We start from the raw sequence: 25,494 nt of genomic DNA, 5'->3' as shown, positions 1-25,494 counted from the left end.
GCTCCAATCCTGACCTGAAACACATGGCTGTCAGTCTTGCTGTGACAAGTTGGTTTCAGAAAAGGTTTGTGTTGTTCGTGTAAGTGCAGTATGTATACCAAGTACTATTTATTATATGTTCATTACATTGATCTGACGTTTTACATCAATTCAGCCTGACTTAAATCTGAGGTTTAATGCTACTTTTGCCTTTTTGTAGGATGCATAGTTTTTATTTGAGGGAATGGTTAGATTTCGAAATCATTGGGCATTTAAGCAGAGCATTACAAAGTTACTAGGCCAATCAGTGGCCTTGGTTTCCATATTTCCTCCATCAGAAGCCAGACATGTTCTCAAGGTTTCCATGATTGTCTTTACTTTCCATGTTTTTAAACTTTTGGTTTGCTGCTTGTCATTAAGTCAAGACCTTCATTCTTTCTTGTTTTTCCAGTAAGTATTTGCTGTGTGAATTGAAAACATTTTTGTTATAATTCTTGAACCACAAATCAGAGATGAATGTTTTCCCCCAATGACTATTCAATTTCATCCAATTGTCAAACCCTGACAGCACACCTTCATGGTGTCAGTTTGAATATATTTTTTGTTGAGACAAGCTTACAGAAAGAGACCCAGGGTGGAGGTCTCTGCAAGCATGATCAATAAAAATGCCTTCATGGGTATTTCACGTATCATTATGAATTGTATCAAATTGGGTGAAAACAAACATAGAATACAACATATGTGACAGTCAAAAAGAGCCTTGGGAGTTCAACAAACTAGAATGTGCAAATCACATTTGAAGGAATCAGTGAGAAAAAAAACATGCATTCTAAAGTAAAAAAAACAGATGAAGTGAAGATAGATGTGGTACATGACATTAAGACTTATCATCAGCCATCTATTTTATCTATTATTTTTTATTTTGATACAATCTAACCTCCGATGATGCAAAGCCACAGGTGTTCATATTAGGTTGATACCTACAGATGTTTATCAAGTATTTAGATTCAAAACAATGACTGAATGATGATTGATTACCTTAATGGCATATGGCAATACACCAAAATATAATACTCTTCCCTTCCATAAGAAAACCTATCAAAAACATGATTTTGACTCATCCCCAAAGCCCTGTTACCAGGTTAGATTTAATAGGGCCCCATGTCTTAAAAATAGTTGTCCCTAATTTTTTAACTGCTGAAACTGGACAAACTCATTGAGCAATTGCTGCATATTCTTATGCCTGAACACCACATTGCATACTTTCGTGCTTCTCCAACCATATAAATCCTGAACATCAACCATCCACTATTGCACTGCATCAGTGGGCTCTAGGTTGTAGCCTCACTGTCTTCTCTGTGTGTGGTGGTAGTGATGTGGTCACCCTCTTCTGGTCCACACACAGCCTGATCCTCCTAGTCCTGCTTTCCTTCTCTTGTCTGATGTGAGCCGGTGCCCTCATTCCATGCAACATACACAAAGAGGGCCAAGACCACATGGACAGCTATCACTGCCACGATGGCAGCATAGAAATAACTGTCATTGCTGGAATACCCAGAAGCTGAGGAAGCAAGAGAGAAAAAAAATGTTTGTGTATATAACATTAAAACAATATAGGCCTATGGAAAAGCCATCATGATGGCAGAAATGGATGTCTTTAGAAAATGACACCAAAAACAGACATTTTACACAAAATATTCCACTAAACAAAAACAATGTGGCTCCTGCTGTGCATAATTACATTTTTGGTGGGCTACACCCTTAGCTATCAAATTTACCTTCAAAAATATATGATTTTGATGTAAAATATAATCCTATTGGCAGGGTTATCATCATGACCGTGAAAAACAGCAATGTCTTCAGTACAGACACCAATGATCCATCGTTCCTGAAAGTCGAATGAAACAAAGAAAACACCTTTTGTTTTAATTTAGATGATTTGGTGACCACATTTCACAAATCTAACACTTTACTTGTTAGATTCATAAACTGTTTCTTATACAAGGAAACAAAACGGAAATGTATAAGCAAAAAAATAAACTGTGTAAAGTATAATTGCATCATATGCATAACCCCATTATTAATGTGCATGTATAACTGTAGAGTAATTTAGCTAGTTGGTTAACCCTGGACAGAGAGCGCAGTTAGCTATATTTCTTGTCTGGTGATGACTTTGTAGGTGGTCAAATACTATATGCCCATGGTGAGGTACCGTAGCTAACAACATTGCATGTAACCTTGCAGCTACATGCAAGTAGATATAGTATTGCATAAATTAAGTTCACAAGCTGGGCTAGCAAGATATCTAGCTAGCTAGCAATCCATCCCGTTAGCTAGCAAGGCTCCAGTTTCACAACCTTTTGCCTATCCGTAATAACTTACCCTCTGAAATCTGGAACAGGACCTGGCATTGAGTTCAAAGATTGTTTATTATAGTTATCCATTTTTGGTTTAACTGAATGACACAGTAATCTTTTCTAGAAAATATTGCCTATGTCGATGGCTCTTGCAGTGTGGCGATGAAAACATAAGACTTCCTGGTAACATCACATGATCATGACGTATACATTTTAAAGGAGCACGGTATTTAATTATTATTTTTTTTTTTAATTTTATTTTTTTTTTTAATATTTTTTTTATTAACAACAAATCAATACATAAAGCACATGAGGGAACACAAGCATACATAGATTACAAACAATGGACAATCGCGCTAGGGGGTACAATATCACATTACAATTACACAAGGACCTTAAGGGACATGCATATACTTACAATTCTAACAGCTTTTTTGTTAGTAGAGCATTTAACCGTCTTAAAATACAGTTCAATTTCTTTTTGTAGGGTACGAAAATGTGGTTTTCTGTTTGTAAATTTACATTTGTGTATATGAAATTTGGCCAAAAGAATAATTAAATTAATTACATAAAAATGATTCCGCTTATTTCTATTGTATGTAAAGAATCCAAACAGTACATCTCTCCACAATAGTGTAAAATCTTCATAAATGTGTTCAATTATAAACCTACTGATGTCTTGCCACAGTTTTCTTACATGCATACAATGCCAAAAAGATGCACAACTGTTTCTGGGTGGTCATTACAAAAGGAGCAATTTGAGTTGATGTTTTCCTTAAACTTCTTCATATAGTGGTTGGCAGGATAATATTTATGAATAATTTTAAAGGAAACTTCCTTAATTTTGTTAACAAGTAGGTATGTGTGTGGCAACATCCAAACTTTTTTCCAACAGATATTATCAATAAATCCATTCCAATAAGGCATGACATAAGGTATAGATACAACATACTGCTGAAACAAGGATCGTATCTCTCTGTTGTTGAATGGACCAAAAGAGAAACAAATCTTTCCTACTGATGAGTCAACAGGGTCAATAGAAGGTAGGCTCTGAGGGTCAGGTCTTGACATGTTCCTGAATAACATAGCAACACCTGAGGGAATGGCATCTAAAACAATTGCAAAATCTTTAGGTGTTACAGGGACCTTGTAAAGTGATAAGAATTCTTTATAACTGAGTAAAAGACCCTCTGCATTTACCAGTTGGCTCACCAATAGGATATTATTTCTGAACCAATATTCTAAAAACAGAGAGGTATTTTTATACAATATATCCCGATTATTCCATATATAATATCTGTGTGGAGAAAAATTGTGTTTATAAATTAAGGACCATGACAAGAAAACCTGCCGATGAAAAGCAGAAAGTTTCACTGGAACTTTGTCAATATTATAATTGCAAAACAACATGAAGTTAAGGCCACCAAAAGTAGAGAAGACATGATGAGGAATAAAATTCCAGATAGAAGTGGGTCTTCTTAGGAATTGTTTTATCCAATTGATCTTGAAAGTATTATTTAAAGTAGTAAAATCCAGAAAATTCAGTCCACCATTCTCATAAGTGTTCATTACAACAGTTTTCCTAATGTAATGGGTACGGTTTCTCCAAAGAAAGTTGAAAAGCATCTGGTCTATCTCCTTGCTTATTTTACGGTCAAGATATAAAGATAGAGCACCATATGTTAGTCTAGAGATACCTTCAGCCTTGGTTATTAGGACTCTACCTTTTAAAGATAAGTCCCTCTGTAGCCATTGATTTAGTTTCTTCTGGGTTTTTTTAATAAGAGGGTTAAAATTTAGTAAGCCTCTAGACTTCTGATCCTTTGTAATGGTTATGCCTAAATATGTAAGTTCTTCTTTTATAATATGAAGGTGTCACACAATCTTTGACAGCCATGAGTTCCCATTTCTTAATGTTAAGATATAGACCAGACGCTTTGGAAAAGGATTGTATCACATTGATCGATATGGGAATTTGGTTAGAGTCTTTCAGAAAAAGTGTAGTATCGTCAGCCAGCTGGCTTATAATAATTTCTTCACCAGCTATGGAAATACCTTGTACAGGACTATTATTTAAAGAATTTGCAAGAAGTTGGGTGATTAATAAAAACAGGTACGGAGAGATAGGACAACCTTGCCTAATTCCTCTCTTTAACTCAAATCTAGGTGAGGTGCCATATTTCAATTTGATAGAGCTGTTACCATTTGCATAGAGAGTCTTAATAGCCTTACAGAAAAAATCCCCAAAGCCAAGTCTCTCAAGGGAGTGGAAGAGAAACTGATGCTCTACTGTGTCAAATGCTTTATAAAAATCTAAAAATAATATGAAGCTATCCTCAGTTATTATGTCTGAGTAGTCAAGTACGTCTAATACTAGTCTGACATTGTTAGAAATATGTCTGTTCCTCATGAAGCCAGACTGTGTTTCATCAATGATTGCATCCAGGACTTCTTTAATTATTTTTGCAAGTAGTGAGGCTAATATCTTATAGTCATTATTAAGAAGACAAATTGGACGCCAGTTATCAATGAGCAGCACTTCTTTTTTAGGCTTAGGTATCAGTGTTATTAACCCCTGAAAGGAGCACGGTATACAGTTGACCAAGTCGAAGGTGATGACGTTATTTATTTAACTAGGCAAGTCAGTTAAGAACAAACTCTTATTTATAATGATGGCCTAACCCGGCCAAAACCTAACCCAGACGACACTGGGCCAATTGTGCGCCACCCTATGGGACTCCCAATCACAGCCGGTTGTAAATACAGCCTGGAATCAAACCAGGATCTGTAATCTGTAGTGACACCTCAAGCACTGAGATGCAGTGCCTTAGACCACTGCACCACTTGGGAGCCCATGACATGGTATATATTTTTATTTGTGCAGTGTCAATCAGTGTTCTTTGTTCCATGTCTATGTTTTTAACAGGAGCATTTTATTCAATGTTGTTACTGATGAGGATATTTTTTTTTACCATCTCTACAGATGTACTCACTTATTGTGGCTACTTTGCGTGATATATTGTTCTCTACCTTCTTGCCTTTTTTCTGTTGTCTGTGCCGAATAATGTTTATACCATGTTTTGTGCTGCTACCATTGCTGTGTTGATATGTTGTTGTCTTAGGTCTCTCTTTATGTAGTGTTGTGGTGACTCTCTTGTCGTGATGTGTGTTTTGTTCTATATTTTTGTTTTTAATACCAGCCCCCCTCCCCGCAGTAGGCCTTTCGGTAGGCTGTCTTGGTAAATAAGAATTTGTTCTTAATTAACTGACTTGCCTAATTAAATAAAGGTTTTAAAAGAAACACACAAAAAAAAACAAGACCTGATGCTTAAAATGTCGCTTCATAGCCATTCTCCCAGAGAAATACATATTCGTGAAATTGTATACAGTAATACTAATTTTAAGACATGAAAAGCATGCTGCTCAATGGAAATATGAGTCTATGTAATTGCATTATCTTACCACTAGAGGGTAACATACTATTAGAATCGGCACTAAACTAACGTGACAGACTACGAGGCCAACCTGTTTTACTCTGGTTTTACCAATGGGCGGATTCCATTATTCTGGGTGCCGGGCACCGGTCTATGGCCTGTGACGTGAATGGGCAAAAGTGGTAAGGGAGGAGCGCCCTTCTCAAATCGAACAGCAATCTGCGTCGCTCCGTCATGTTGTCAACAAGCCAGCATCGTCCAGAAACCTATATTTTCCATTAAATATGTTTTAATTTTCAAACTAGTTTAACTGGAAGGCGGATAAAGCGTTATCAAAAGTATGTGAAAACACAGAATCCTACTCATTACTCCACATGCTAATTACATCACTTTTGTTTTCAACTGGGTTTTGAAATGGGCATCTGGCTCACGCCTGGGAGGCAGCCGGTTCCTAAACGAATGTGAGAACATGCCTACTCGGGCGCCCGAGGCCAGATGACTGTATGAAGAGTTTTACCCAACGATGTATAAACCCTATTGATATTTTGCTATGTATTGACCAATGAGAGGCTTTGAAGCCACCGGTCGGCCATATTGGCACTCTCCAGAAGAAGCAGTCCTCTATAAGAATGAATTGATTTCTACAGTATTTCAATTAAAATGTCACAAAGGACAAAATTACATGTATTTAAGTAGTTTTGCTGTTGTAGTGGGGACAGTAACATTAGTACTTTAAAACAAAAAACTTTAATTAAGGAAAGTTTTTATATATATATTTTTTCTCTTCAAAACAGCACCCACTGTTAGTCATCTAGTGTATAACTGGTTTTCCCTACCAAACTGCAATCTGTAAATTCACATCCATTTATAAAAAGTCACACATCTCAACCACTTTGCATGCCCCTCAAACTTGGATTTTGTTTTGAACAAAACTTTTGTTGAAATGTTTGGGTAATGTCACTAATCACCATGATTCTTTCTCACTATTGTGCAGTACAGTCTTCACTGTAAAAAATCAAAATAAACTGGGTAGTAAGGTAAAGGATCCTCAATCCAGCAATATGTGTTGCATTTCTACCAATGTTGGTTGACCAGTGCAAGAATCTCTTCATATATGAATGGCCTTGTATAGGAAGTGATTTATATTTTGCGCTTATCATATATTTTAGACTCAGGTACTGTATGCAATTACAATATGGTTTGGTTGCTTTCAATTGCCTTGGCAAAAAAAAAAAAAAACAGGTGCACCCAGGTCACCATGCAGTTTGACTGTATTAGAATAAGTACATGACTTGCACTGACTGAGGCAGCAGAACATATCTCTGAAATAAATCAACTTACATCCTTACAGCGAGTGCCCTTTGCCAAAATATGGAGAGTAAAGTGATTACACAGCCCATAAAGCCACGTATATTGATCAACCAGGTACCCAATGAACAGAAAAACTATTCTTGAAGGGACATACCATCCAAAGGCAGGCCAGACTTCCAAATCTGGGGCCCAGGGTCATCTACCTACATTTTGTGTGTGTGGGGGGGGGGAATACTGCTAGCTTGCTGCAATTCTACACATTTTGCCATGGGGCAGATATTTTTTTTCTTCAGTTTTATAGCTGAAGGGAGGATGGTAAATGTGATCAGCATCACATACCAATACCAATTGACATACCTTTGTATGCCCCCGTCTGTATACCTGTAGACAGACAGAAAGTGAGCAGTTCAGTCATTTGCACCCAATGCAGCTAGCCTTCAATATATTCTTATAGCCTACAGTACATATTCTTACATCTTTGTTGATTGATATCCATTGAATTGTGTACATTTCCTGTTTTAGAAGGAATTGCACAAATATGAAAAGATACATGGTACTGTATCACCATAAAATAATATAAATTAAGATCATACAAAAGGACAAACCTTACCTTAAATTGAGATCTTTAAAATGTTTAGTTAAGTGCCTGCACCTGCTGTCCTTTTCAAATCAAAATGTTTCAGTTAGGCAGTTAGGTTCCTGCAAAAAAACATTGACTAAGGAGGTTCCTCAATCAAGCCCCAAAAAAGGGAATAACCTTTTGGGGGCCATTTTCAGTGCCAAAAAAGTACTCGGTGCATGTTGAATGTTTAGCAGGACAGGAACATGGTCCAATTTACACACGTGGACATCCCTACTCACTCTGATCTGGCAGACTCACTAAATACAAATGCATCGTATGTAAATTATGTCTGAGTTTTGGAGTGTACCTCAGGCTATCTGTAAATTTTAAAAACAAGAAGATCTGCTTAATATAAGGAATTTAAAATGATTTCTACTTAGGTATATTTAGAACCAAATACTTAGACTTTTACTCAAGTAGTATTTTACTGGGTGACTTTCACCTGAGTAACTTTCTATTAAAACATATCTATACTTTTACTCAAGTATGACAATTGGGTACTTTTCCCACCACTGTGTACAGGTTAAATGTGAATTTAACACATTTATAATTTGATCAAATACATTTTTCTTGCTCCATTTCATAGTATTTTAAAGGAGTAAGTGAACAGTCATTTGCTATTCACCTACAGGTTCACCCTCAGCCTGATTGCTGTTTGACACTACATGTGACTGTTTACTTGTTGTTCTTATAAATCCCTCAGTCCCACACCTGGAGCCTTCCACAAAATCTGTTAGAGCGGTGCACAGCCACAGGAAGATGCGCTGGTATTCATTACAAAAGTTCTGATTGAGTAGCCCGTAGATGGCAGTATTGAGACACCCTTCCGGGTCAGTGGCCACTGCCAGGCCAATAAAGCTGAGTGGTCCCCAGCACACAGCAAGCAATAGGAACACAACAAACATAGTCAAGAAGTTGTGAAGGTCGCTGGGCTTTAGTTTCTGCTTGTCATTTGGTTTCACCCTTTGTTTCACCTGGATGACTAACACCCAGATCCTCAGCTAGCAGTAACAGACCACCGAGAGGGGCACCAGGAAGTGGATGAGCACCACAGAGATGGTGTAGTAGGAGCTGCAGTCTGGGCGAAGGTGCAGTAGTAGATGCATGGGTCGTACTGCAGTGAGCCCACAAAGACGTTGTGCACCGTGACCATGGCAGTGAGCAGGCAGGTGATGCCCAGGTAGCAGCAGGTGTTCCTGGTGCTGAACAGGCGGTTGTAGTGCAGGCTGTGGCAAATGTAGCAGTAGCGGTTGATGGCAATGACCATGATGTTGAAGATGGAGCCAATGACACCGAGGCCCATGATTAAGCCTCTGAGCTGGCAGTGCACAACCCCAACTGTCCAGTCATTGTGGAAGATGGCCAGGAGAGCCAGGAGGTTAGGCCACCACCATGTCTGCCACCGACAGACTCACCACAAAGATATTCCCTACAAGAGACAATACAATCCTTTTAGTAGTCAAACTTACTGAGTACAAACATGCTTCCATATTAAAGACACACACACACATATATATACACACAAATGTATGTGGACACCCCTTCAAATTAGTTGATTTGGCTATTTCAGCCACACCCATTGCTGACTGGTGTATAAAATCGAGTACACAGCCATGCAATCAAACAAACATTGACAGTAGAATGAAAGTCACTGAGCTCTTCAGTAAGGCCAACATGGCACCATCATAGGATGAAACCTTTCCAACAAGTCAGTTCGTCAAATTTCTGCCCTCCTGCTGGCGGGGGCATTAAGGTCCATGTGCTTATTGAGTGTGACCCGCGGATGCCTTGTTCATCTTGCCCGGACAGAGACTGAAGTGTGAGTGTTACAGTTTTCTTCCTGGTAAGGAGAGGACCAAAATGCAGCGTGGTTATGGTTGAACATCTTTAATAAAGATGATAACGTGAACAATAATCATATACAAAATAAGAAAACGTGGGCAAAACCAAAACAGTCCTAACTGGTGCAAAACACAGAGACAGGAACAATCACCCACGAAATACCCAAAGAATATGGCTGCCTAAATATGGTTCCCAATCAGAGACAACGATAAACACCTGCCTCTGATTGAGAACCACTCTAGGCAACCATAGACTTACCTAGAATACTACACTGAACACAACCCCATCAATCTACAAAACCCCTAGACAAGTGAAAACACATAATCACCCATGTCACACCCTGGCCTAACCACAAATATAAAGAAAACACAGAATACTAAGGCCAGGGCATGACAGTGAGCTTGTTTTTCAGTTATTTTTACATTTTGTTCACACCTACATGAATATTCATTCTATTTTTTTTATTTTAAAGCATTGTAAACTTTATTTTTGGTCCAGTGGATGGTCGGTCTGTGGCCATGACTGTCTGTGAGTGGTTGCATTTCTCCACCCTTATCCCTTAACTGTTTACAGGAACAATGGTGAGGTGTTTTCTCTGTCCCTGTACTATCGATTGCCCTTTAACGTTTATTTTTTTAAATTTTCTAGTTGAGTATATTATTTATATTGCTTTGTGTTGTCTTGTCTGTGTGTGTGTGTGTAAAACTTAATAAACAGAGTTTAAAAAATAAAATTAAAAACATTCTGCACTCCTGAAGCTGCCTTGGTCAACTGTAAGTCTTGTTATTCTGAAGGGGAAATGTCTATGAGCAACAATGGCTCAGCCGCAAAGTGGTAGGCCACACAATCTCACAGAACGGGACCTCCAAGTGTTGAAGCACGTAGCTCGTAAAAATCGTCTGTCCTTGGTTGCAACACTCACTACAGAGTTCCAAACTGCCTCTGGAAGCAACTTCAGCACAATAACTGTTCGTTGGGGGCATCATGAAATAGGTTTCCATGGCTGAGCAGCCACACACAAGCCTCAGATCACCATGTGCAATGCCAAGCATCGGCGGAAGTGATGTAAAGCTCGCTGCCATTGGACTCTGGCGTGATAAATCATGCTTCACCATCTGGTAGTCCGATGGACGAATCTGGGTTAGGTGGATGGCAGGAGAATGTTACCTGCCCCAAATCATAGTGCCAACTGTAAAGTTTGGTGGAGGAGGATTAATGGTCTGGGGTTATTTTTCAAAGGTTCTGGCTAGGTCCCTTAGTTCCAGTGAAGGGAAATCTTAACGCTACAGCATACAATGACATTCTAGACAATTCTGTGCTTCCAACTTTGTGGCAACAGTTTGGGGAAGGCCCTTTCTTGTTTCAGCATTACAATTCCCCTGTGCACAAAGTGAGGTCCATACAGAAATGGTTTGTTGAGATCGGTGGGGAAGAACTTGACTGACCTGCACAGAGCCCTGACTACAACCCTAACGAACACCTTTGGGATGAATTGGATTGCCGACTGCGAGCCAGGTCTAAACACCCAACATCAGTTCCCGACCACACTAATGCTTGTGGCTGAATGGAAGCAAGTCCCCGCAGCAATGTTCCAACATCTAGTGGAAAGCCTTCCCAGAAGAGTGGAGGCTATTATAGCAGCAAAGGGGGGACCAACTACATATTAATGTCCATGATTTTGGAATGAGATGTTTGATAGTGTCCACATACTTTTGGTCATGTAGTGTATGTCTGAGGGTTTCAGTGCATACTAATCTCACGGCCAGCCAGTTCCTGCATTACTATCCAGAGACACACGGTCCAGAGTATGTGAGCAGAGTTGAGTCGTGGAGCTGCTCACATCCATGTCCTTTCTTCTCCGCTAAAAACCGCTCCACGCTCACAGAAGAACTACTGCTCCAAATTCGCTCCATTCATTAAAATCACAATTGAACCAACACCCATCTATTTTTGTGACTACCTGGACCTACCATTTGTGTTTGAAGTATTGACACCAAACCATATGCTTGAATGAAAGTATTTTAATAAACATGAAAATATTAATGTAAGAAGCGCTCATCATTTCAAATAGGCTACATGCCATATTAAACAGCATATAAACACTTTAAAATAGGTCAGGAACTAGACAGGGAGCCTGAGAAGGAACATAAATGAACTATTTAGGCTATATTATTTCAAGGCTATAACCTACAAAGAAATACAATGTGAAGCATTTGCGAGTGCGACACACTAGGCTGGTAGGCAGTCATGGACATTACGCGCACAGCATTTAAACATTTAGTTGTATTAAATCATTAGTCTATAAATTGCGCATATAGGCTGTGAATTACTTAGAAATAAATACACAATAAATGAAAAATGCCTTAGCCTCAGTGCCCTTGAATACATTTTTTTGAAACACCAGTTTGGCCAGAGTCTGTGGCTTCAGGCTCATGCGATGGTACCTTGAGAGAGAATATCCTCTCCATGTTTGCAGAGCCACTGGGGATACTAAACACCCTTTTGGCCACTCTTGCCAGGATGGGCAGGGATTCAGGGTATTTTTTCCTCTATAGGTAAGCCTAAATGTTTTTAAATAACCCAATCAAAAAAAAAAAATGCTCCTTGAAAGTTGAAATATGCCAAGCCTATTGGGCCAAAATCAAGTATGACCTGTTGTATAAACAATAGAACAAAAATGTAGGAAACTTTTAAGAGATCTGATTTTTTGTTTATACTTTGCTACAATGACACTTAATTAGCTACCCACCTAATTCCTTACTTATAGCATATGCATGCATGATGTACACCATCTTGCTTTCCGGATTTGTGTCTTTTCAGATTCCACAATGATTCTTTCATTGTGGACATCACCACACTCCCTCTCTTGCTCTATATCTTTGTAAGTCACCTTGATTTTGTACCTGTGTGTTTTATCAGTTTCTTTATAAAAAATATTTAGTGAACTCCATGACAGTAGCTAAAGCAAGAGGCTATGAAATGAGTGCTATGGAAGAGAAGTTAGAGAAGGGCAAGAAAGCCGATGCCCCAGCCTTTGGGAATTTTTAGCAACAAAATACAATAAAATAACTTTTTTCCGAGGGGCCTTGCCTGTTTTGCATTTTATTTTGTCATTAATATGTGTCACATATCAGTTTGCAATGAGTAAGGCAGCTCCAAAATGCAGGCGTTTCATCCTAGCTCAGTGCTTTCTGTGGTGGTGGGACAAGCCAGTAGAAAATACGGAACATTGCGCCATGATTTGTCTCAGTATTCTGCCACTCATGGGGACACTACGTCACCACCAAGTCTAAGGGTAGAGCTCGAAAATTCAAGCCCCTTTGGTGCTGCAATTAGAAGTACCCATCCAAGGCTCGAGGTCATTGGCCACAGATAAAATTACATCAAATCACATTATATCTACAGTAGCTTTGATTGGATTGATCATGTCAACATCATACTTTCAAAATCTTAGCTAGCAGTCATCATGAATCAAGTCGACAATCTATTGGGAAACCCTTTTTAATCCTTGTCAAATGAAAATAGTAATTATAGATAAAGAGTATTGGTGCTCATCGGCTATTGGACATAAACATTTCAAAACAAGTTGGAAATCGCAAATTCAACAATGAGTGGTTTGGAAGGAATCAGTGGCTAACTTCAAGCATTGCAAAGCAATCATTAGCCTGCTATTCAGTGGAGTGTCTGTGGTCCCAAGTCTAAGATTAAAGATCTGTTTTCCTAGTTTAAATGATAAACATTCAACATTGGCCATGCTGTCAATGAAGCATGATTTGTACCGTGCTCAAAACAACTGTTAACTCGAAATTGCAAGATCTGACTAGTAAGTTCAAGACAACTGGGAACTCTGGAAAAACGAGCTACGACTGGGAAATTACGTTTTGAACTTTCATCCAATCGGGTAAATCGGGAACTCTGGCCTCTTTCTAGAGCTACAACCTGAAGATGACTGACGTCATTATGATTGAAATATATATATATATTTTCATTCCCAGTTGTCTTGAAAGCACCATAAATCCAGAGATTGGACTTTAATGACAAAATTTGCCCACAAAGGACCGCCGCACCACCTTTCTGTTCAAATGAGCACAGCACAACAAGGTGAGTCCAACAATGTTTTGTATGCTGCTGCACAAATTATGTAATATACCGGGGAGATACGTATACTGTAGCTAAGAAAGTAATACTAAGTGTATGTTGTGTAGTCAGCTGTTAGTAGCCCATGTTCCTCACCCTCATAACTTAGCCTACTGCTCTGACTTGGTGGTGCACATTTCTCTAAAAGCCTGTTTTAGAGAAATGTCATTGAATATTGTAAGAGCTTTAATTGTTTGCTTATATGCCCCCTTTTTATCCTACGGTTCTGACTTGGTGTACAGGGAGAACACTGTAAGAATGGCCCAAGTTCTGAATTCTGTCGCTGTACAATTCAAAAGTGCTGAACAAATAGTTATACTGACTACATCTGTCCTAGGTCGCTCAGTAATTTATTAATCAAAATTACGGATTGCCTCTTATCCGCTTGTTGTCCCCTTATGCCATAGTTTGTACATCTCAATTGTCAGTTGAAACCACATTGGTTTAAGCAAGACTGTGTACAGTATCTCTCCCTCTGATGACCAAAACCAAGTCAGAGAAACACACACCTCAATTAAGGAATTGTCTGGACTCCGAGGAAAGGATCCTCCTAAAGTTAAACCAAAGGCAAAATCCTGGTATTTATTCACATGAAGTGAGAAACACTAGCTTGTGCATTCATTATGAATGATTTCACATGCAAAAATGCACCTTACTTTTGATTTATTTTTAAATCTCAAACTGACTTAGGTTTAGGTTCTGCACAGCTGTTCAGTAGCTTGTTCATAGAATAATAGACAGATGGATTACTACAGCCTTGAACTCACATAATGTCTATATATTTTTCATTGAAGCTGTATCCCAGTCACAGGGAAACAAACAGAACATGTCATGTTAATACATCTAACTTCTCATCGACAAGCCTGGAGTGATACTGGATCCAAATATTCTTATATAATCTTCACTCAAGAGGGTATCTTATGATAAAATGTATGGGCAAATACAGTCTTCCATCCTCATGCAATACAATTATCTTATTGATACTAAGTTGCAGCATGTAAATTTGTTTTAATCGCATACGAACATTAGTAGTGGCAACATCTATCACATCCGTCTTGAAAATGTGAGATACTAAGCAAACAAAGAATGAGTTCTCTATCCAGGCTGCAGATAGTGATGACATGATATACAATATGAAATAGATCAAATGCTAAAATGAACATTCTCCAAGGCAGGAATCCCTTGAGATGTTAAGTGATCATGGGGACAAGTTCTGAAGGGGCCAACCGAAGTACAGCTTGGTCCGCTGCTGTGTTCTGGAACTTTACATTTTTTAAAAACCTTTATTTAACTAGGCAAGAACAAATTCTTACTTTCAATGACAGCCTAGGAACAGTGGGTTAACTGCCTGTCCATGGGCAGAACAACAGATTTGTACCTTGTCAGCTCAGGGGTTTGAACTTGCAACCTTCTGGTTACTAGTCCAACACTCTAACCACTAGGCTACCGTGCCAAACTTGTTTTCTGGGGTCACGGAATACATTGCACTGGGAGTGGGAACATGATGGGCGGTAGTGCAGGTATAGTATAGGGGCCAACAAGCTGGAGAAACTGGCCAAATCTGGAAAAGGCAGATTAAGCTTTTGATAGGATGCCCTGGTCCAGGGATAGCCACATAAAATTCAAGATACACTACATGACCAAAAGTATATGGACATCTGCGCGTTGAACATCATGGGAATTAATATCGAGTTGGTCCCCCCTTTGATGCTATAACAGCCTCCACTCTTCTGTGAAGGCTTTCCATTATATGATGGAACATTGCTGCAGGGACTTGCTTCCATTCAGCCACAAGAGCATTAGTGAGGTTGGGCACTGATGTTGGGCGATTAAGACTGGCTCGCAGTCGCCGTTCCAATTCATTCCAAAGATGATCGATGGGTTGAGGTCCGTACAGACAAACCATTTCTGTAGGGACCTCGCATTGTGCACGGGGGCATTGTCATGCTTAAACAGGAAAGGGCCTTCTCCAAACTGTTGCTACAAAGTTGGATGCACATAATCTTGAAAAACAGCCCCGGACCGTTATTCCTTCTCAACCAAACTTTACAGTTGGCAATATGCATTCGGGCAGGTAGCGTTCTCCTGGCATTTTTTTTCTATTACAGCATATTGGATGATATTGGATGACTCATTCATATTCCATTCACCCAGTTCAATGTAACAGCGAGAGGTTTAGGCTACTACATGATACAAAAATGTTCCATATACCCATCATGAGGTTGCTACAATCTAGCCTATGAATGAAAGTTTACAAAGTAGGTGCACACAGGTCGAGAGAAACATTTGAGGTGAAAGACAGTGACACATGGACAGACAGTGACACATTAAATAGTTGCAAACAAGAGTTTCTATTGAACAAATTCAGGTATGTTTATTCCTGTTTTGTTCCGTTTGCTTCCGTTTAAGAAACGCTTTTCAACAGAATCCGCAGAATGAATACACCCTGATCATGCGTAAACAAAGTTCACTTTTATTGCAGACATATTGCATTCCTTCTCTCCTCCTCTCACCTTGTCCCTTCACTTGTGGACTTCAATGCACAACACATCAGCTGAATGTGACCTGGCGAAAAAACATTTCCAAGCCAAACCATATCATAACCACTACACACAGCCTTTCATCGTTTGTCACCATATTAGCTAAAGTAACGTCATAGTCAACATACATATAACTAACTCGTTAGTAAACTCACTAGAATCATGCAGTAATGTTACAGTGTACAGTCATTAAGCAGTTTAGCTCTAACACCGGCAGGCCCCGGTGGCAATAAATGAGTAAAACCAAAAGCTTACCTGTTGTGTTGGATAGTCATAGCCAGCTAGCTAACATAGCATCCCTCTATTTGAGCAGGGTATTTGAGTAGGCTAAACTAGCTAGCTGCATTTGCTAGCTAAGTAAGTGAAACTGAAAGCAAAAAAAATAAAAAATAATAATCAATAAACTTTCTTCTCCTTCATTTTGGAAGAAATTAATTTTTTCAAAATTGTTAATCTAGTGCCCTGACATACATGGCTTTGAGGTGGACCTCCATACCCATAAGTTATCACTCTTTGTGGATGACTTTATCTTATTTCTAACAAACCCAGAACACTCCCTCTCTCACTTGCAGATCCTTCTACAGTGTTATAGTTCTTTCTCTGGATATAAGGTCAATTTTGATAAAAATTGAAATCTTACTGTTGTCTGTCTTTGACCACCATACCATCAAGCATAAGTTTCCTTTTAGATGGTCGCCAATGGGCTTCACATATTTGGGCATAATGGTGGATGGTAACATGAAGAAGCTTTATAAACTCAATCTGGCCAGCTTGTTGCAAAAGGTGGAGGGTGACCTGTGTAAATGGATGGACTTGCCTCTCACTCTACTGGGTATAATCAATGCAATTAAAATGAATGTCCTGCCCAGATTTCTATATCTGTTTCAATCTCTCCCTATCCTTGTGCCCGCAGCATTTTTTTCCTCTCTCGACAAGCTGACCATACGGTTTATTTGGCACGGCAAAACCTCTAGGGTTGGCCTGGATAAACTGACCCTTGATTACAGTCAAGGGAGCTTAAACCTCCCCAATTTTAGAATGTACTACTGGGCTGCACAGTCTAGGTTTCTGGCTCAGAGGTTTGACAATGGTCCCTCTCCCTCATGGTTGAACATTGAAACGTTTGAGGAAAATGATGACACTGGGGCAGAATTGTTTTGCAAATGGGACAGAAAATCTATAAAACCCATCACAGACAACCCTTTAATCATACATTCTGCCCTGGCATGGTGCAAACTGCCTGAGCTGTTCAGACGAGGGGGATTCCTTTCCCCTAAAACCCCTTTATGGAACAATAGATTGATCCCTATGTTTTTCCAGAATAGTAACTTTAGACCATGGTCTGATAAGGGTACCACTCTTCTGGAACATTGTTATGAGGAGGGAGTTCTTATGTCTTTTGATCAGCTGAAACAGAAATACCACTTGCCTAACAGGGACTTCTTTAGCTACCTACAACTGCAAAACTTTGTTAGGGTGACTCTCAAGGGACAATGGAACCTACCTAAGATGTCACCTATTGAACAACTCTGCCACACAGACCAACCACTGTTCAAGACCATTTCCCGTGTTTACGATGCTCTTATGTCAGGACTAACACTGCCTGAGCTAGATAAACCCCGACTTAGATGGGGAAAAAGATCTGGGTATTAATCTTGATGAGGGTCTATGGAGTGACCTATGCAGGGATGGTGTTACATCCACATTGAACTCCAGATACAGACCGATCCAGTTTAATTTCCTCCATCAGCTCTATATCACCCCATCTAGACTGCACAAGTTCAACCCTGATATCTCCTCCCTATGTTTTAGATGTGGCTCAGATGAAGGAACATTGCTCCATTCCACTTGGCAGTGTTCAAAACTACACGGTTTCTGGCAGGGGTTATGCGATACCATATCCTCAATTCACGGGGTTGCATTCCCTTTAGACCCGGAGGTCTGTCTACTGGGTAACTTTACTAACTCCAATCTTAGGCAAAGCCATACTATAAAGCTAGCAGAAATATTGCTAGCGATTGCCAAGAAATGTATTGCCTTGAAATGGAAATCGGATTCCCCCCTGCCAGTTGCAATGTGGCTATCGGAAGTTAATAGTTGTATCCCACTGGAGAAAATCACTTACTGCTTGAGGAATAAGTTTGAGACATTTTACAGAATTTGGCAACCTTTTGACTATATGGAGAATCTCCCCTCACATCACATTGATTGAATCTCTATATAATCCTCACATAATGTTTCACACGTAATGTATAATATGTAGTTTACGGCAGGTGACCATGTGATCCAATGTCTCATTATTATTATTTTATTCTTTATTATGACTTATTTACTTTATGTTTGTATATATAATTATTATTATTTGTTTTCTAAATTTACACTCGTCTGTTACTGTCACTTTGTCATATTGTTGTCTAATATCTTTTCACTTTTGTTATGAATGTTCTTCATCGGAAAATGCAAAAATAAAATATTCAAAATAAAAATGGTTCAACTATTGCCTTTCTGTCTCTTTGAGTAAACTACTTACCAGCTTTTATGCACTGTAGTGCTAGCTAGCTGTAGCATATGCTTTCAATACTAGATTAATTATCTGATCCTTTGATTGGGTGGACAGTTAATTTCTCAGAACAAGAATAAACTGACGAGTTTCAGAAGAAAGTTGTTTGTTTCTGGCCATTTTGAGCCTGTAATCGAACCCACAAATGCTGATGCTCCAGATACTCAACTAGTCTAAAGAAAGCCAGTTTAATTGCTTCTTTTATCAGACAACAGTTTTCAGCTGTGCTAACATAATTGCAAAAGGGTTTTCTAATGATCAATTAACCTTTTAAAATGATAAACTTGGATTAGCTAACACAACGTGCCATTGGAACACAGGAGTGATGGTTGCTGATAATGGGCCTCTGTAAGCTTATGTAGATATTCCATTAAAAACTTCCAGCTACAATAGTCATTTACAACATACACAATGTCTACACTGTATTTCTGATCAGTTTTATGTTATTTTAATGGACAAAAATGTGCTTTTCTTTCAAAAACAAGGACATTTCTATGTGACCCCAAACTCTTGAACGGCAGTGTTTATATTATGACATTGTCTTTTTTCTCTGAAAATCATTGTAACGTGGTTAACCTCAAAAATCTAAATGAAAATGATTCAAATCTAACAGTTAAAATTCAATCAGAGAGCGCCCTTAGATCAGGGGAAAAGGCTGCACCTGACTGTTGCTATGCCCGCTATAATATGAAACCACACAATTCCAGAGACTTTGATATGACTGGCCCAATTTATATGGTGAAAACGATGTGTGGGGAGGTAGAGGCACAGAAACTCACATCAATACCGTTGTCAGATAACACTGTGAAATTAAGAATGCATGATATAGCTAGCAATCAAGAGGAAAGTCTGACTGAACGACTCAAAGGCTCCCCACCTTACGCTCTCCAAATGGACGTATTTCTGTCTGTAATATAAAGCCCTTTTGTGGTGGAAAACTCATTTTGATTGGCTGGGCCTGACTCCCCAGTGAGTGGGCCTGGCTGCTGGATGCACCCCTGCCCAGTCATGTGAAATCGATAGATTTGGACCTAATTTATTTATTTCAATTAACTGATTTCCTTCTATGAACTGTAAAAATCTTTGAAATTGTTGTATGTTGCGTTTATATTTTTGTTCAGTATATTTAAGTATGCATTAAGGTGTCTTTAATAGAATACACATGGCAAAAACTAATGTAGACATTAATAAATGCATTTCTATAGATTCCAAAATATTTTTTACAATGATGGGGGTGCAAAGATGGAGGCATGGTGGTTTCAAAACAGCACCAACTGTCAGTTTACAGTCTGAGGAGTGCCAATTTGGCGCCTTCAAAGCCTCTCTATGGCCAAAACATAGCATCAGCAATCCAGGGTTAATATGTCATTGATTGGAACCGTCATCTGACTACGGAGCCTTGATCGGGGTGCGCTGGTTTGTAAAGCAGGCGTACCCGTAGAATTACATAAACAGTGAGATGCGCGTTACTTAACACGATTTTTTCCCCCATTCATTCATACTGAGGATACAGTTGAGTCCCACCTTCTTCACAACAAAACCATTGTAGCTAGGGTTGTGCAACTCCGATGCTTGATGGTTTTCGATGTATTTCATTTGAACGTTGTCTAGGGCATACAGGAAGGAACATAACGAGACGAAATATGGAGAAAAGCAGCGGGACAACTTCTACAAAAAGAAAAGCTTCCTCATCTGAGACAAGTCTTCCAGACTGCAAAAAGCTGAAATCGAAGGATAGTGGCAAGACTAGCGCAAATAAAGCTCTGAACAAGAGTAAGTCACGGTTTTGAGTAGTTACAACGTGGCTGCATAGAAAATGGCCGTGCTCCAGAGCATCATAACGACTATCAACAAATCACTTTTCATCATAAATAACGACTCATTATTAGTCAGTCAGTCACAATTTAACCACGATACATTGCGGATTTGATCCTCTTGAACACGGCCAATGGTAGAAAAAAAAATATTTACGTTAGCCACCTAAAAATAATTGTACTTTTCCACAGAAAATACTAAAATAGAGAAGGACTCAAGCAAGAAAAAACACACATTCTTGGGCAGCTCAGAAGTTTCTCTAAGTTCTAAAGATGCAAGCCAGAAGATGATCCGGGATGGATGCCTAGAGGTTTCAAAGAATGACAAAGGACAACTTGTTTTTAAAGGTATGCCTACATATGCAACTCTGTTTTAACACACTGACATTCATTTCACAGAAGGCTCGGTGACAAGTAACTTTTCTTAGACTTCCCTCAGTTCCAACCTAACATGTCACCAAAAGAAGTACTTCAAGCTGGCAGCTTTGGTGGTACCTACTTCAGACCAATATACTCAAGTGTCACAAGTGAGTAGCCTATCCCACACACATCTATAATCATTACTTTGGATGTTATGATGTGATTACTAATGTAGGTTAACCAATTTACTAATCGCACCTTTTTTTGTTTCTTTCATCATAGAACACAATTGCAAAGATGAATGGAAAGAGCTCCCTGAGGATTGGCTGAAAGGTTTGAACATTCCCACACAGGTGATTATACGAAGCCAAACCTACTCTACACACTGACTGTGTTTAGGCCTACCAAACTAAATTAATGATAAAACACCTATGAACACATGCATTGTAATAGAGACACCCAAACAAGACCGAACAATTCAAGCTGATTGGTATAATGCAAAAATAAAGCATTATAAGACTTCCCATAAGCATGCCCACCAATGTTGTTATGATCTCATAATGATCCTGACGAAGTTAGACATTTTGAGTCATTTGGAAATTTGCTGAAATATATGCACCGATATTTTCCTTGCCAAAAAAAAAAACGGATACCGATATCCGATATTTAACATTTTAGCTGCATTTTTAAGCATTCTAGTACAGTTAAATAGTTAACACACACACATGGACGCAGCCCTCTTAAGGCACTGCATCTCAGTGCAGGAGGCTTCACTACAGTCCCTGGTTTGAATCCAGGCTGTATCACATCCAGCCATGATTGGGAGTCCCATAGGGAGGCGCACAATTGGCCCAGCGTCGTCCGGGGTTCTTAACTGACTTGCCTAGTTAAATAAGGGTTTACAAACTGACCAAAAAGTTATTTTGTTGGCATTTACCAGTAAAACATAATCGAAACCTATTTCTTTCACTTACTTGCTGTGCTGTTTCGTTGTTTATTTATTCAGTCGTTTCATTCTGAACCAGGATTTCTATGGAATGCCGTTTGGGTCTTTGTGTGTCAAAAAGATACAGGTCAAATAACACTATTTGACTAATCAGGACCTGAATATGATTGCACGTCACATAATTTAACGTGTTCATACATTTTTGACGTAGTTAATACACATTGATTACACTATCACTCGTATTTCATATGTCACAACGATTCATCGATACGTATGCTATGATGCTGGTGAAGTTGTCTTGCGCACCTACAGTGCTGGTCATTAACAAAAAAGCTAGGTAGCTCATGTATGCAAGCAATGTCCTTCCCCAAAAACATAGCAAAACAACAATCTGTTTCAGTAGCTATAGTTAGCTAGCTAACTATATAGCTAGCTGTCATCATCTAAAATAACCCTAATTTATAAGACAGTTCTTATTTGATTAATGGTGGTCGGACCCATCTATGTGAAGCTAGCCACAATAAGGATTAGCCACAATAGTGGACTTTGCAGTTAGCCTTCAAAATAAAAGTATGTCATTGACAGTGATGCAAATTAATACAAATAGTAGAATTATGCCATAATTGAATAAATCATGCTAAACGAGGTTGGAATGTTATATAAAATCAAAAATAGTTTGAAATCACACTGGATGTATTATACTTTAGAATTGCATTGAGGGCATACTTATTTCACTGTACAGCCTTCCCTATGGATTGTGGATGAATGACATGGGGTATCAGTGACATGGGGTATCTACTCAGTGACACCCAGAAAACATTAGTGTATTACTGTGTAACTCCGGTATGTCAAAATCTGAAAAATAGTGCACTTGGTAGTGTGTCCCGGTGCTCGACCAGTCGCGAAAAATCCAACATCACCCACGACAGAGAACGGTTGATTGTCAAGGGCAATGAATTCCATTATCTTGGCATTAATGGATTTCAACTTTGTGTTGTCTCGCTGAAATTTTCTTACTCTTTCAAATGACTGCTCGACTTGTTGACTGCTCGATCCACACAGCAGACATTGTGGGCTAGGTTAGGAATGCTGTGTTGCACATGTAGCGCAAAATTTTACGTGGCATCATTACGCCACGTTATATAGGCATGCACGTCAGCTTTGACATCGGTTTTCCACATCGGCATTAAACTAGACATTGGGTATTGGCATTTTTAGCTAATATCGTCCAATTCTGATATGTCCACCGATATATCGTGCATCCCTACTAATAAGACATTACAAAGCCAGGCTCACACTGCTTATAATAAATAATGCATTATGTGTTTCCCTATACAGGTGGCCTCATCAACATACAGAGACAGTGTAAACACATACAAAGTGAAGTGTGGAGGCAGTCTAGAAATGTGGGAAAGCAGTGGATGGATTGTAACCCAGGATCCCTATGGGTGGTTTCAGTGGTACTGCAGGTATTTGCAAAATATATACAGTACATTCAGACTGGGTATAACAAGGCTCCTTTCTAGTCTCTTACATTAGTGTCTTCTTCCTCAGAATCTTACTCTGAAATGTAAATTCCCTACAGGTTTTACCATGGTCGGCGTACTAAGGATGATGAGCGTCAGATCGGGCGATGGGCAAAGTGTGCTGGGGTAAAAGGCCGGTGGAGAAATAATCTGATAACTAAAGTAGTCCGGTCAGGCTGTGGCTTTGACAACCCAACAATCTCTCCTGTGGTCAGACAGACATTACAGCACTGGGGGTACCGACTGACCAAGGAGGACTACAAGGAGGGTGCCAAGAGGGTTAAGTCAAAATAACCTTGCACCCTGCTTGTATTCATTATACGGGTACAGTAGGGAGGCTGGTGGGTGGAGCTATAGGACGGGCTCATTGTAATGGCTGGAAGGAATTTAAATGGAAAATAAACAAACAGATCATACATATGGAAACGACATTTCGATTCCATTCCATTTATTTAATTCCAGCCATAACAATGATCCCATCCTCCTATAGCTCCTCCCACCAGCCTACACTGGGGTACAGAAATAAGTGCATGAGTTTGACTGTTTTATTTGCCAACGTGTGTTTGTGGTATTTTTGATACTGTAAATGCAATGTTTAACTTTAATTCGACTTTAAAAAAAATAGAGATACCTAACTCCCTTTCTTGGAGCTTCTGTCTAATTGTTATTCTCATGCGTCTTTCACCTCTTATGAAGTGGGTATTGTGCGCTGCAAAAATAATATGAGCTCACCAGCTTGTAGTCCTAAATCCCAGAAATTAGTTTCCTCTGGTTTGTTCAGCCATCTCTAAGGGAAGAAAGTATAGGGTTTTGTAATAAAAGCTAAAAAATACGGTCTGAGGATAACTGACTGAGCATGCGCCGGACCTCGGGCTCAAAGGTCGAGGGTTCGAGACTTGCTCCCTGCTGTTTCATTACATTGGCGATGTTATACATTTTGTTCTGTGATATAATAGCAGTTATGTAAAAAGGGCTTTATAAGTACATTTGATTTGAGTTAACATACAAATCCTTTATGAATTATGCAGCAATTTTAGCATGAAAATCTTGGTGGGGCAAACAATTGAAAAAATGTTTTAATGCATGCCAGCAAAGCCACTACACAACATTAAACAATACATTCATTGCACTATAACGGTGACAAACCCTACTTTAAGCTGTCTCAACAACAGTTACAACACCTTACCACTGCTACACCTGGGCCCTGTTTCAGAAAGCAGGTTTAACAAACTGAGTTTAAACCTGAACTCTGGGTTGACTAACTCTGAGCTCTCAAACTCTGCGTTTTTGGTTTCAGAACAGGTGATAACAATTAGTTAAATCAACTCTGAGTTAAGTTAACCCAGAGTAAAGCATGTGCATGAGTAGATTAAAAGCCCTCATCAATGGAACGCAGGTAACATGATTCATCATGGCAACAGGAGAAAAAAGGGCTCGAACCTCCTACTTCTCCCTAGTGGAGTTTAGAAATATTAATGAATTCGTATGCGGAATATGAGTATACGCTACCGTTAAGTTTAGGGTCACTTAGAAATGTCCTTGTTTTTGAAAGATAAGCAAAATATTTGTCCAAATTGATCAGAAATAGTATAGACATTGTTAATGTTGTAAATGACTATTGTAGCTGGAAATGGCAGATTTTTAAAAATGGAATATCTACATAGGTGTACAGAGGCCCATTATCATCAACCATCACTCCTGTGTTCCAATGGCATGTTGTGTTAGCTAATCCAAGTTTCTCATTTTAAAGGCTAATTGATCATTAGAAAACCCTTTTGCAATTACGTTAGCACAGCTGAAACTTGTCCTGATTAAAGAAGCAACACAACTGGCCTTCTTTAGACTAGTTGAGTATCTGGAGCATCAACATTTGTGGGTTTGATTACAGGCTGAAAATGGCTAGAAACAAATAACTTTCTTCTGAAACTCGTCAGTCTATTCATGTTCTGAGAAATAAAGGCTATTTCATGTGAGAAATTGCCAAGAAACTGAAGATCTCGTACAATGCTGTGTACTACTCCCTTCACAGAACAGCGCAAATGTGTGAGTCGAAAAATGTGCGAGTC

General features: G+C 39.1%; 3 protein-coding genes across 4 annotated transcripts; 1 reads left to right on the top strand and 2 right to left on the bottom strand.

Moving 5' to 3' along the window:
• Nucleotides 1-332: 332 nt before the first annotated feature.
• Nucleotides 333-2,525, bottom strand: vma21 (vacuolar ATPase assembly factor VMA21). Its single transcript, XM_024431389.1, has 3 exons — nt 2,362-2,525; nt 1,758-1,867; nt 333-1,540 (listed from the first exon to the last, which is right to left on the bottom strand). The coding sequence occupies exons 1-3, from the start codon at nt 2,421-2,423 to the stop codon at nt 1,395-1,397; spliced, it is 318 nt and encodes a 105-aa protein (XP_024287157.1). The 5' UTR covers nt 2,424-2,525; the 3' UTR covers nt 333-1,394.
• Nucleotides 2,526-8,320: 5,795 nt separating this feature from the next.
• On the bottom strand, nt 8,321-9,499 carry mtnr1c (melatonin receptor 1C). The gene is given in 4 exon segments (XM_042327843.1): nt 8,321-8,778; nt 8,781-9,088; nt 9,090-9,132; nt 9,481-9,499. Coding segments are annotated over 4 exon segments (828 nt in total).
• A 10,684-nt stretch (nt 9,500-20,183) lies between these two features.
• zgc:113208 (uncharacterized protein LOC550591 homolog) lies at nt 20,184-24,041 on the top strand. 2 transcript variants are annotated; one of them, XM_024431387.2, is made up of 6 exons: nt 20,184-20,555; nt 20,789-20,944; nt 21,036-21,123; nt 21,239-21,309; nt 23,241-23,371; nt 23,488-24,041. In XM_024431387.2, exons 2-6 carry the CDS (start codon nt 20,918-20,920, stop codon nt 23,720-23,722), a joined length of 552 nt encoding a protein of 183 aa, XP_024287155.1. In that variant the 5' UTR covers nt 20,184-20,555; nt 20,789-20,917; the 3' UTR covers nt 23,723-24,041. The 2 variants fall into 2 exon arrangements, with proteins under 2 accessions (XP_024287155.1, XP_024287154.1); XM_024431386.2 differs by having other exon boundaries at nt 20,186-20,555; nt 21,025-21,123.
• Nucleotides 24,042-25,494: the final 1,453 nt, after the last annotated feature.

This window comes from Oncorhynchus tshawytscha, linkage group LG09 (genome assembly GCF_018296145.1).
Source record: "Oncorhynchus tshawytscha isolate Ot180627B linkage group LG09, Otsh_v2.0, whole genome shotgun sequence".
NCBI lineage: Eukaryota > Metazoa > Chordata > Actinopteri > Salmoniformes > Salmonidae > Oncorhynchus > Oncorhynchus tshawytscha.
Note: the sequence above shows the minus strand (reverse complement) of the source record. Positions and strands in the feature narration are given on the sequence as shown.

Coding starts and splice junctions, on each gene's coding strand:
- vma21 (XM_024431389.1), bottom strand. CDS start 2,423: ATGGATAACTATAATAAACAATCTTTGAACTCAATGCCAGGTCCTGTT. Junction 1,868..2,361: donor CCTGTTCCAGATTTCAGAGG/GTAAGTTATTAC, acceptor TTCGACTTTCAG/GAACGATGGATCATTGGTGT. Junction 1,541..1,757: donor AAAATCATATATTTTTGAAG/GTAAATTTGATA, acceptor TTGCTTCCTCAG/CTTCTGGGTATTCCAGCAAT.
- zgc:113208 (XM_024431386.2), top strand. CDS start 20,351: ATGCTTGATGGTTTTCGATGTATTTCATTTGAACGTTGTCTAGGGCAT. Junction 21,310..23,240: donor GTTTGAACATTCCCACACAG/GTGATTATACGA, acceptor TTCCCTATACAG/GTGGCCTCATCAACATACAG. Junction 23,372..23,487: donor TGGTTTCAGTGGTACTGCAG/GTATTTGCAAAA, acceptor AATTCCCTACAG/GTTTTACCATGGTCGGCGTA.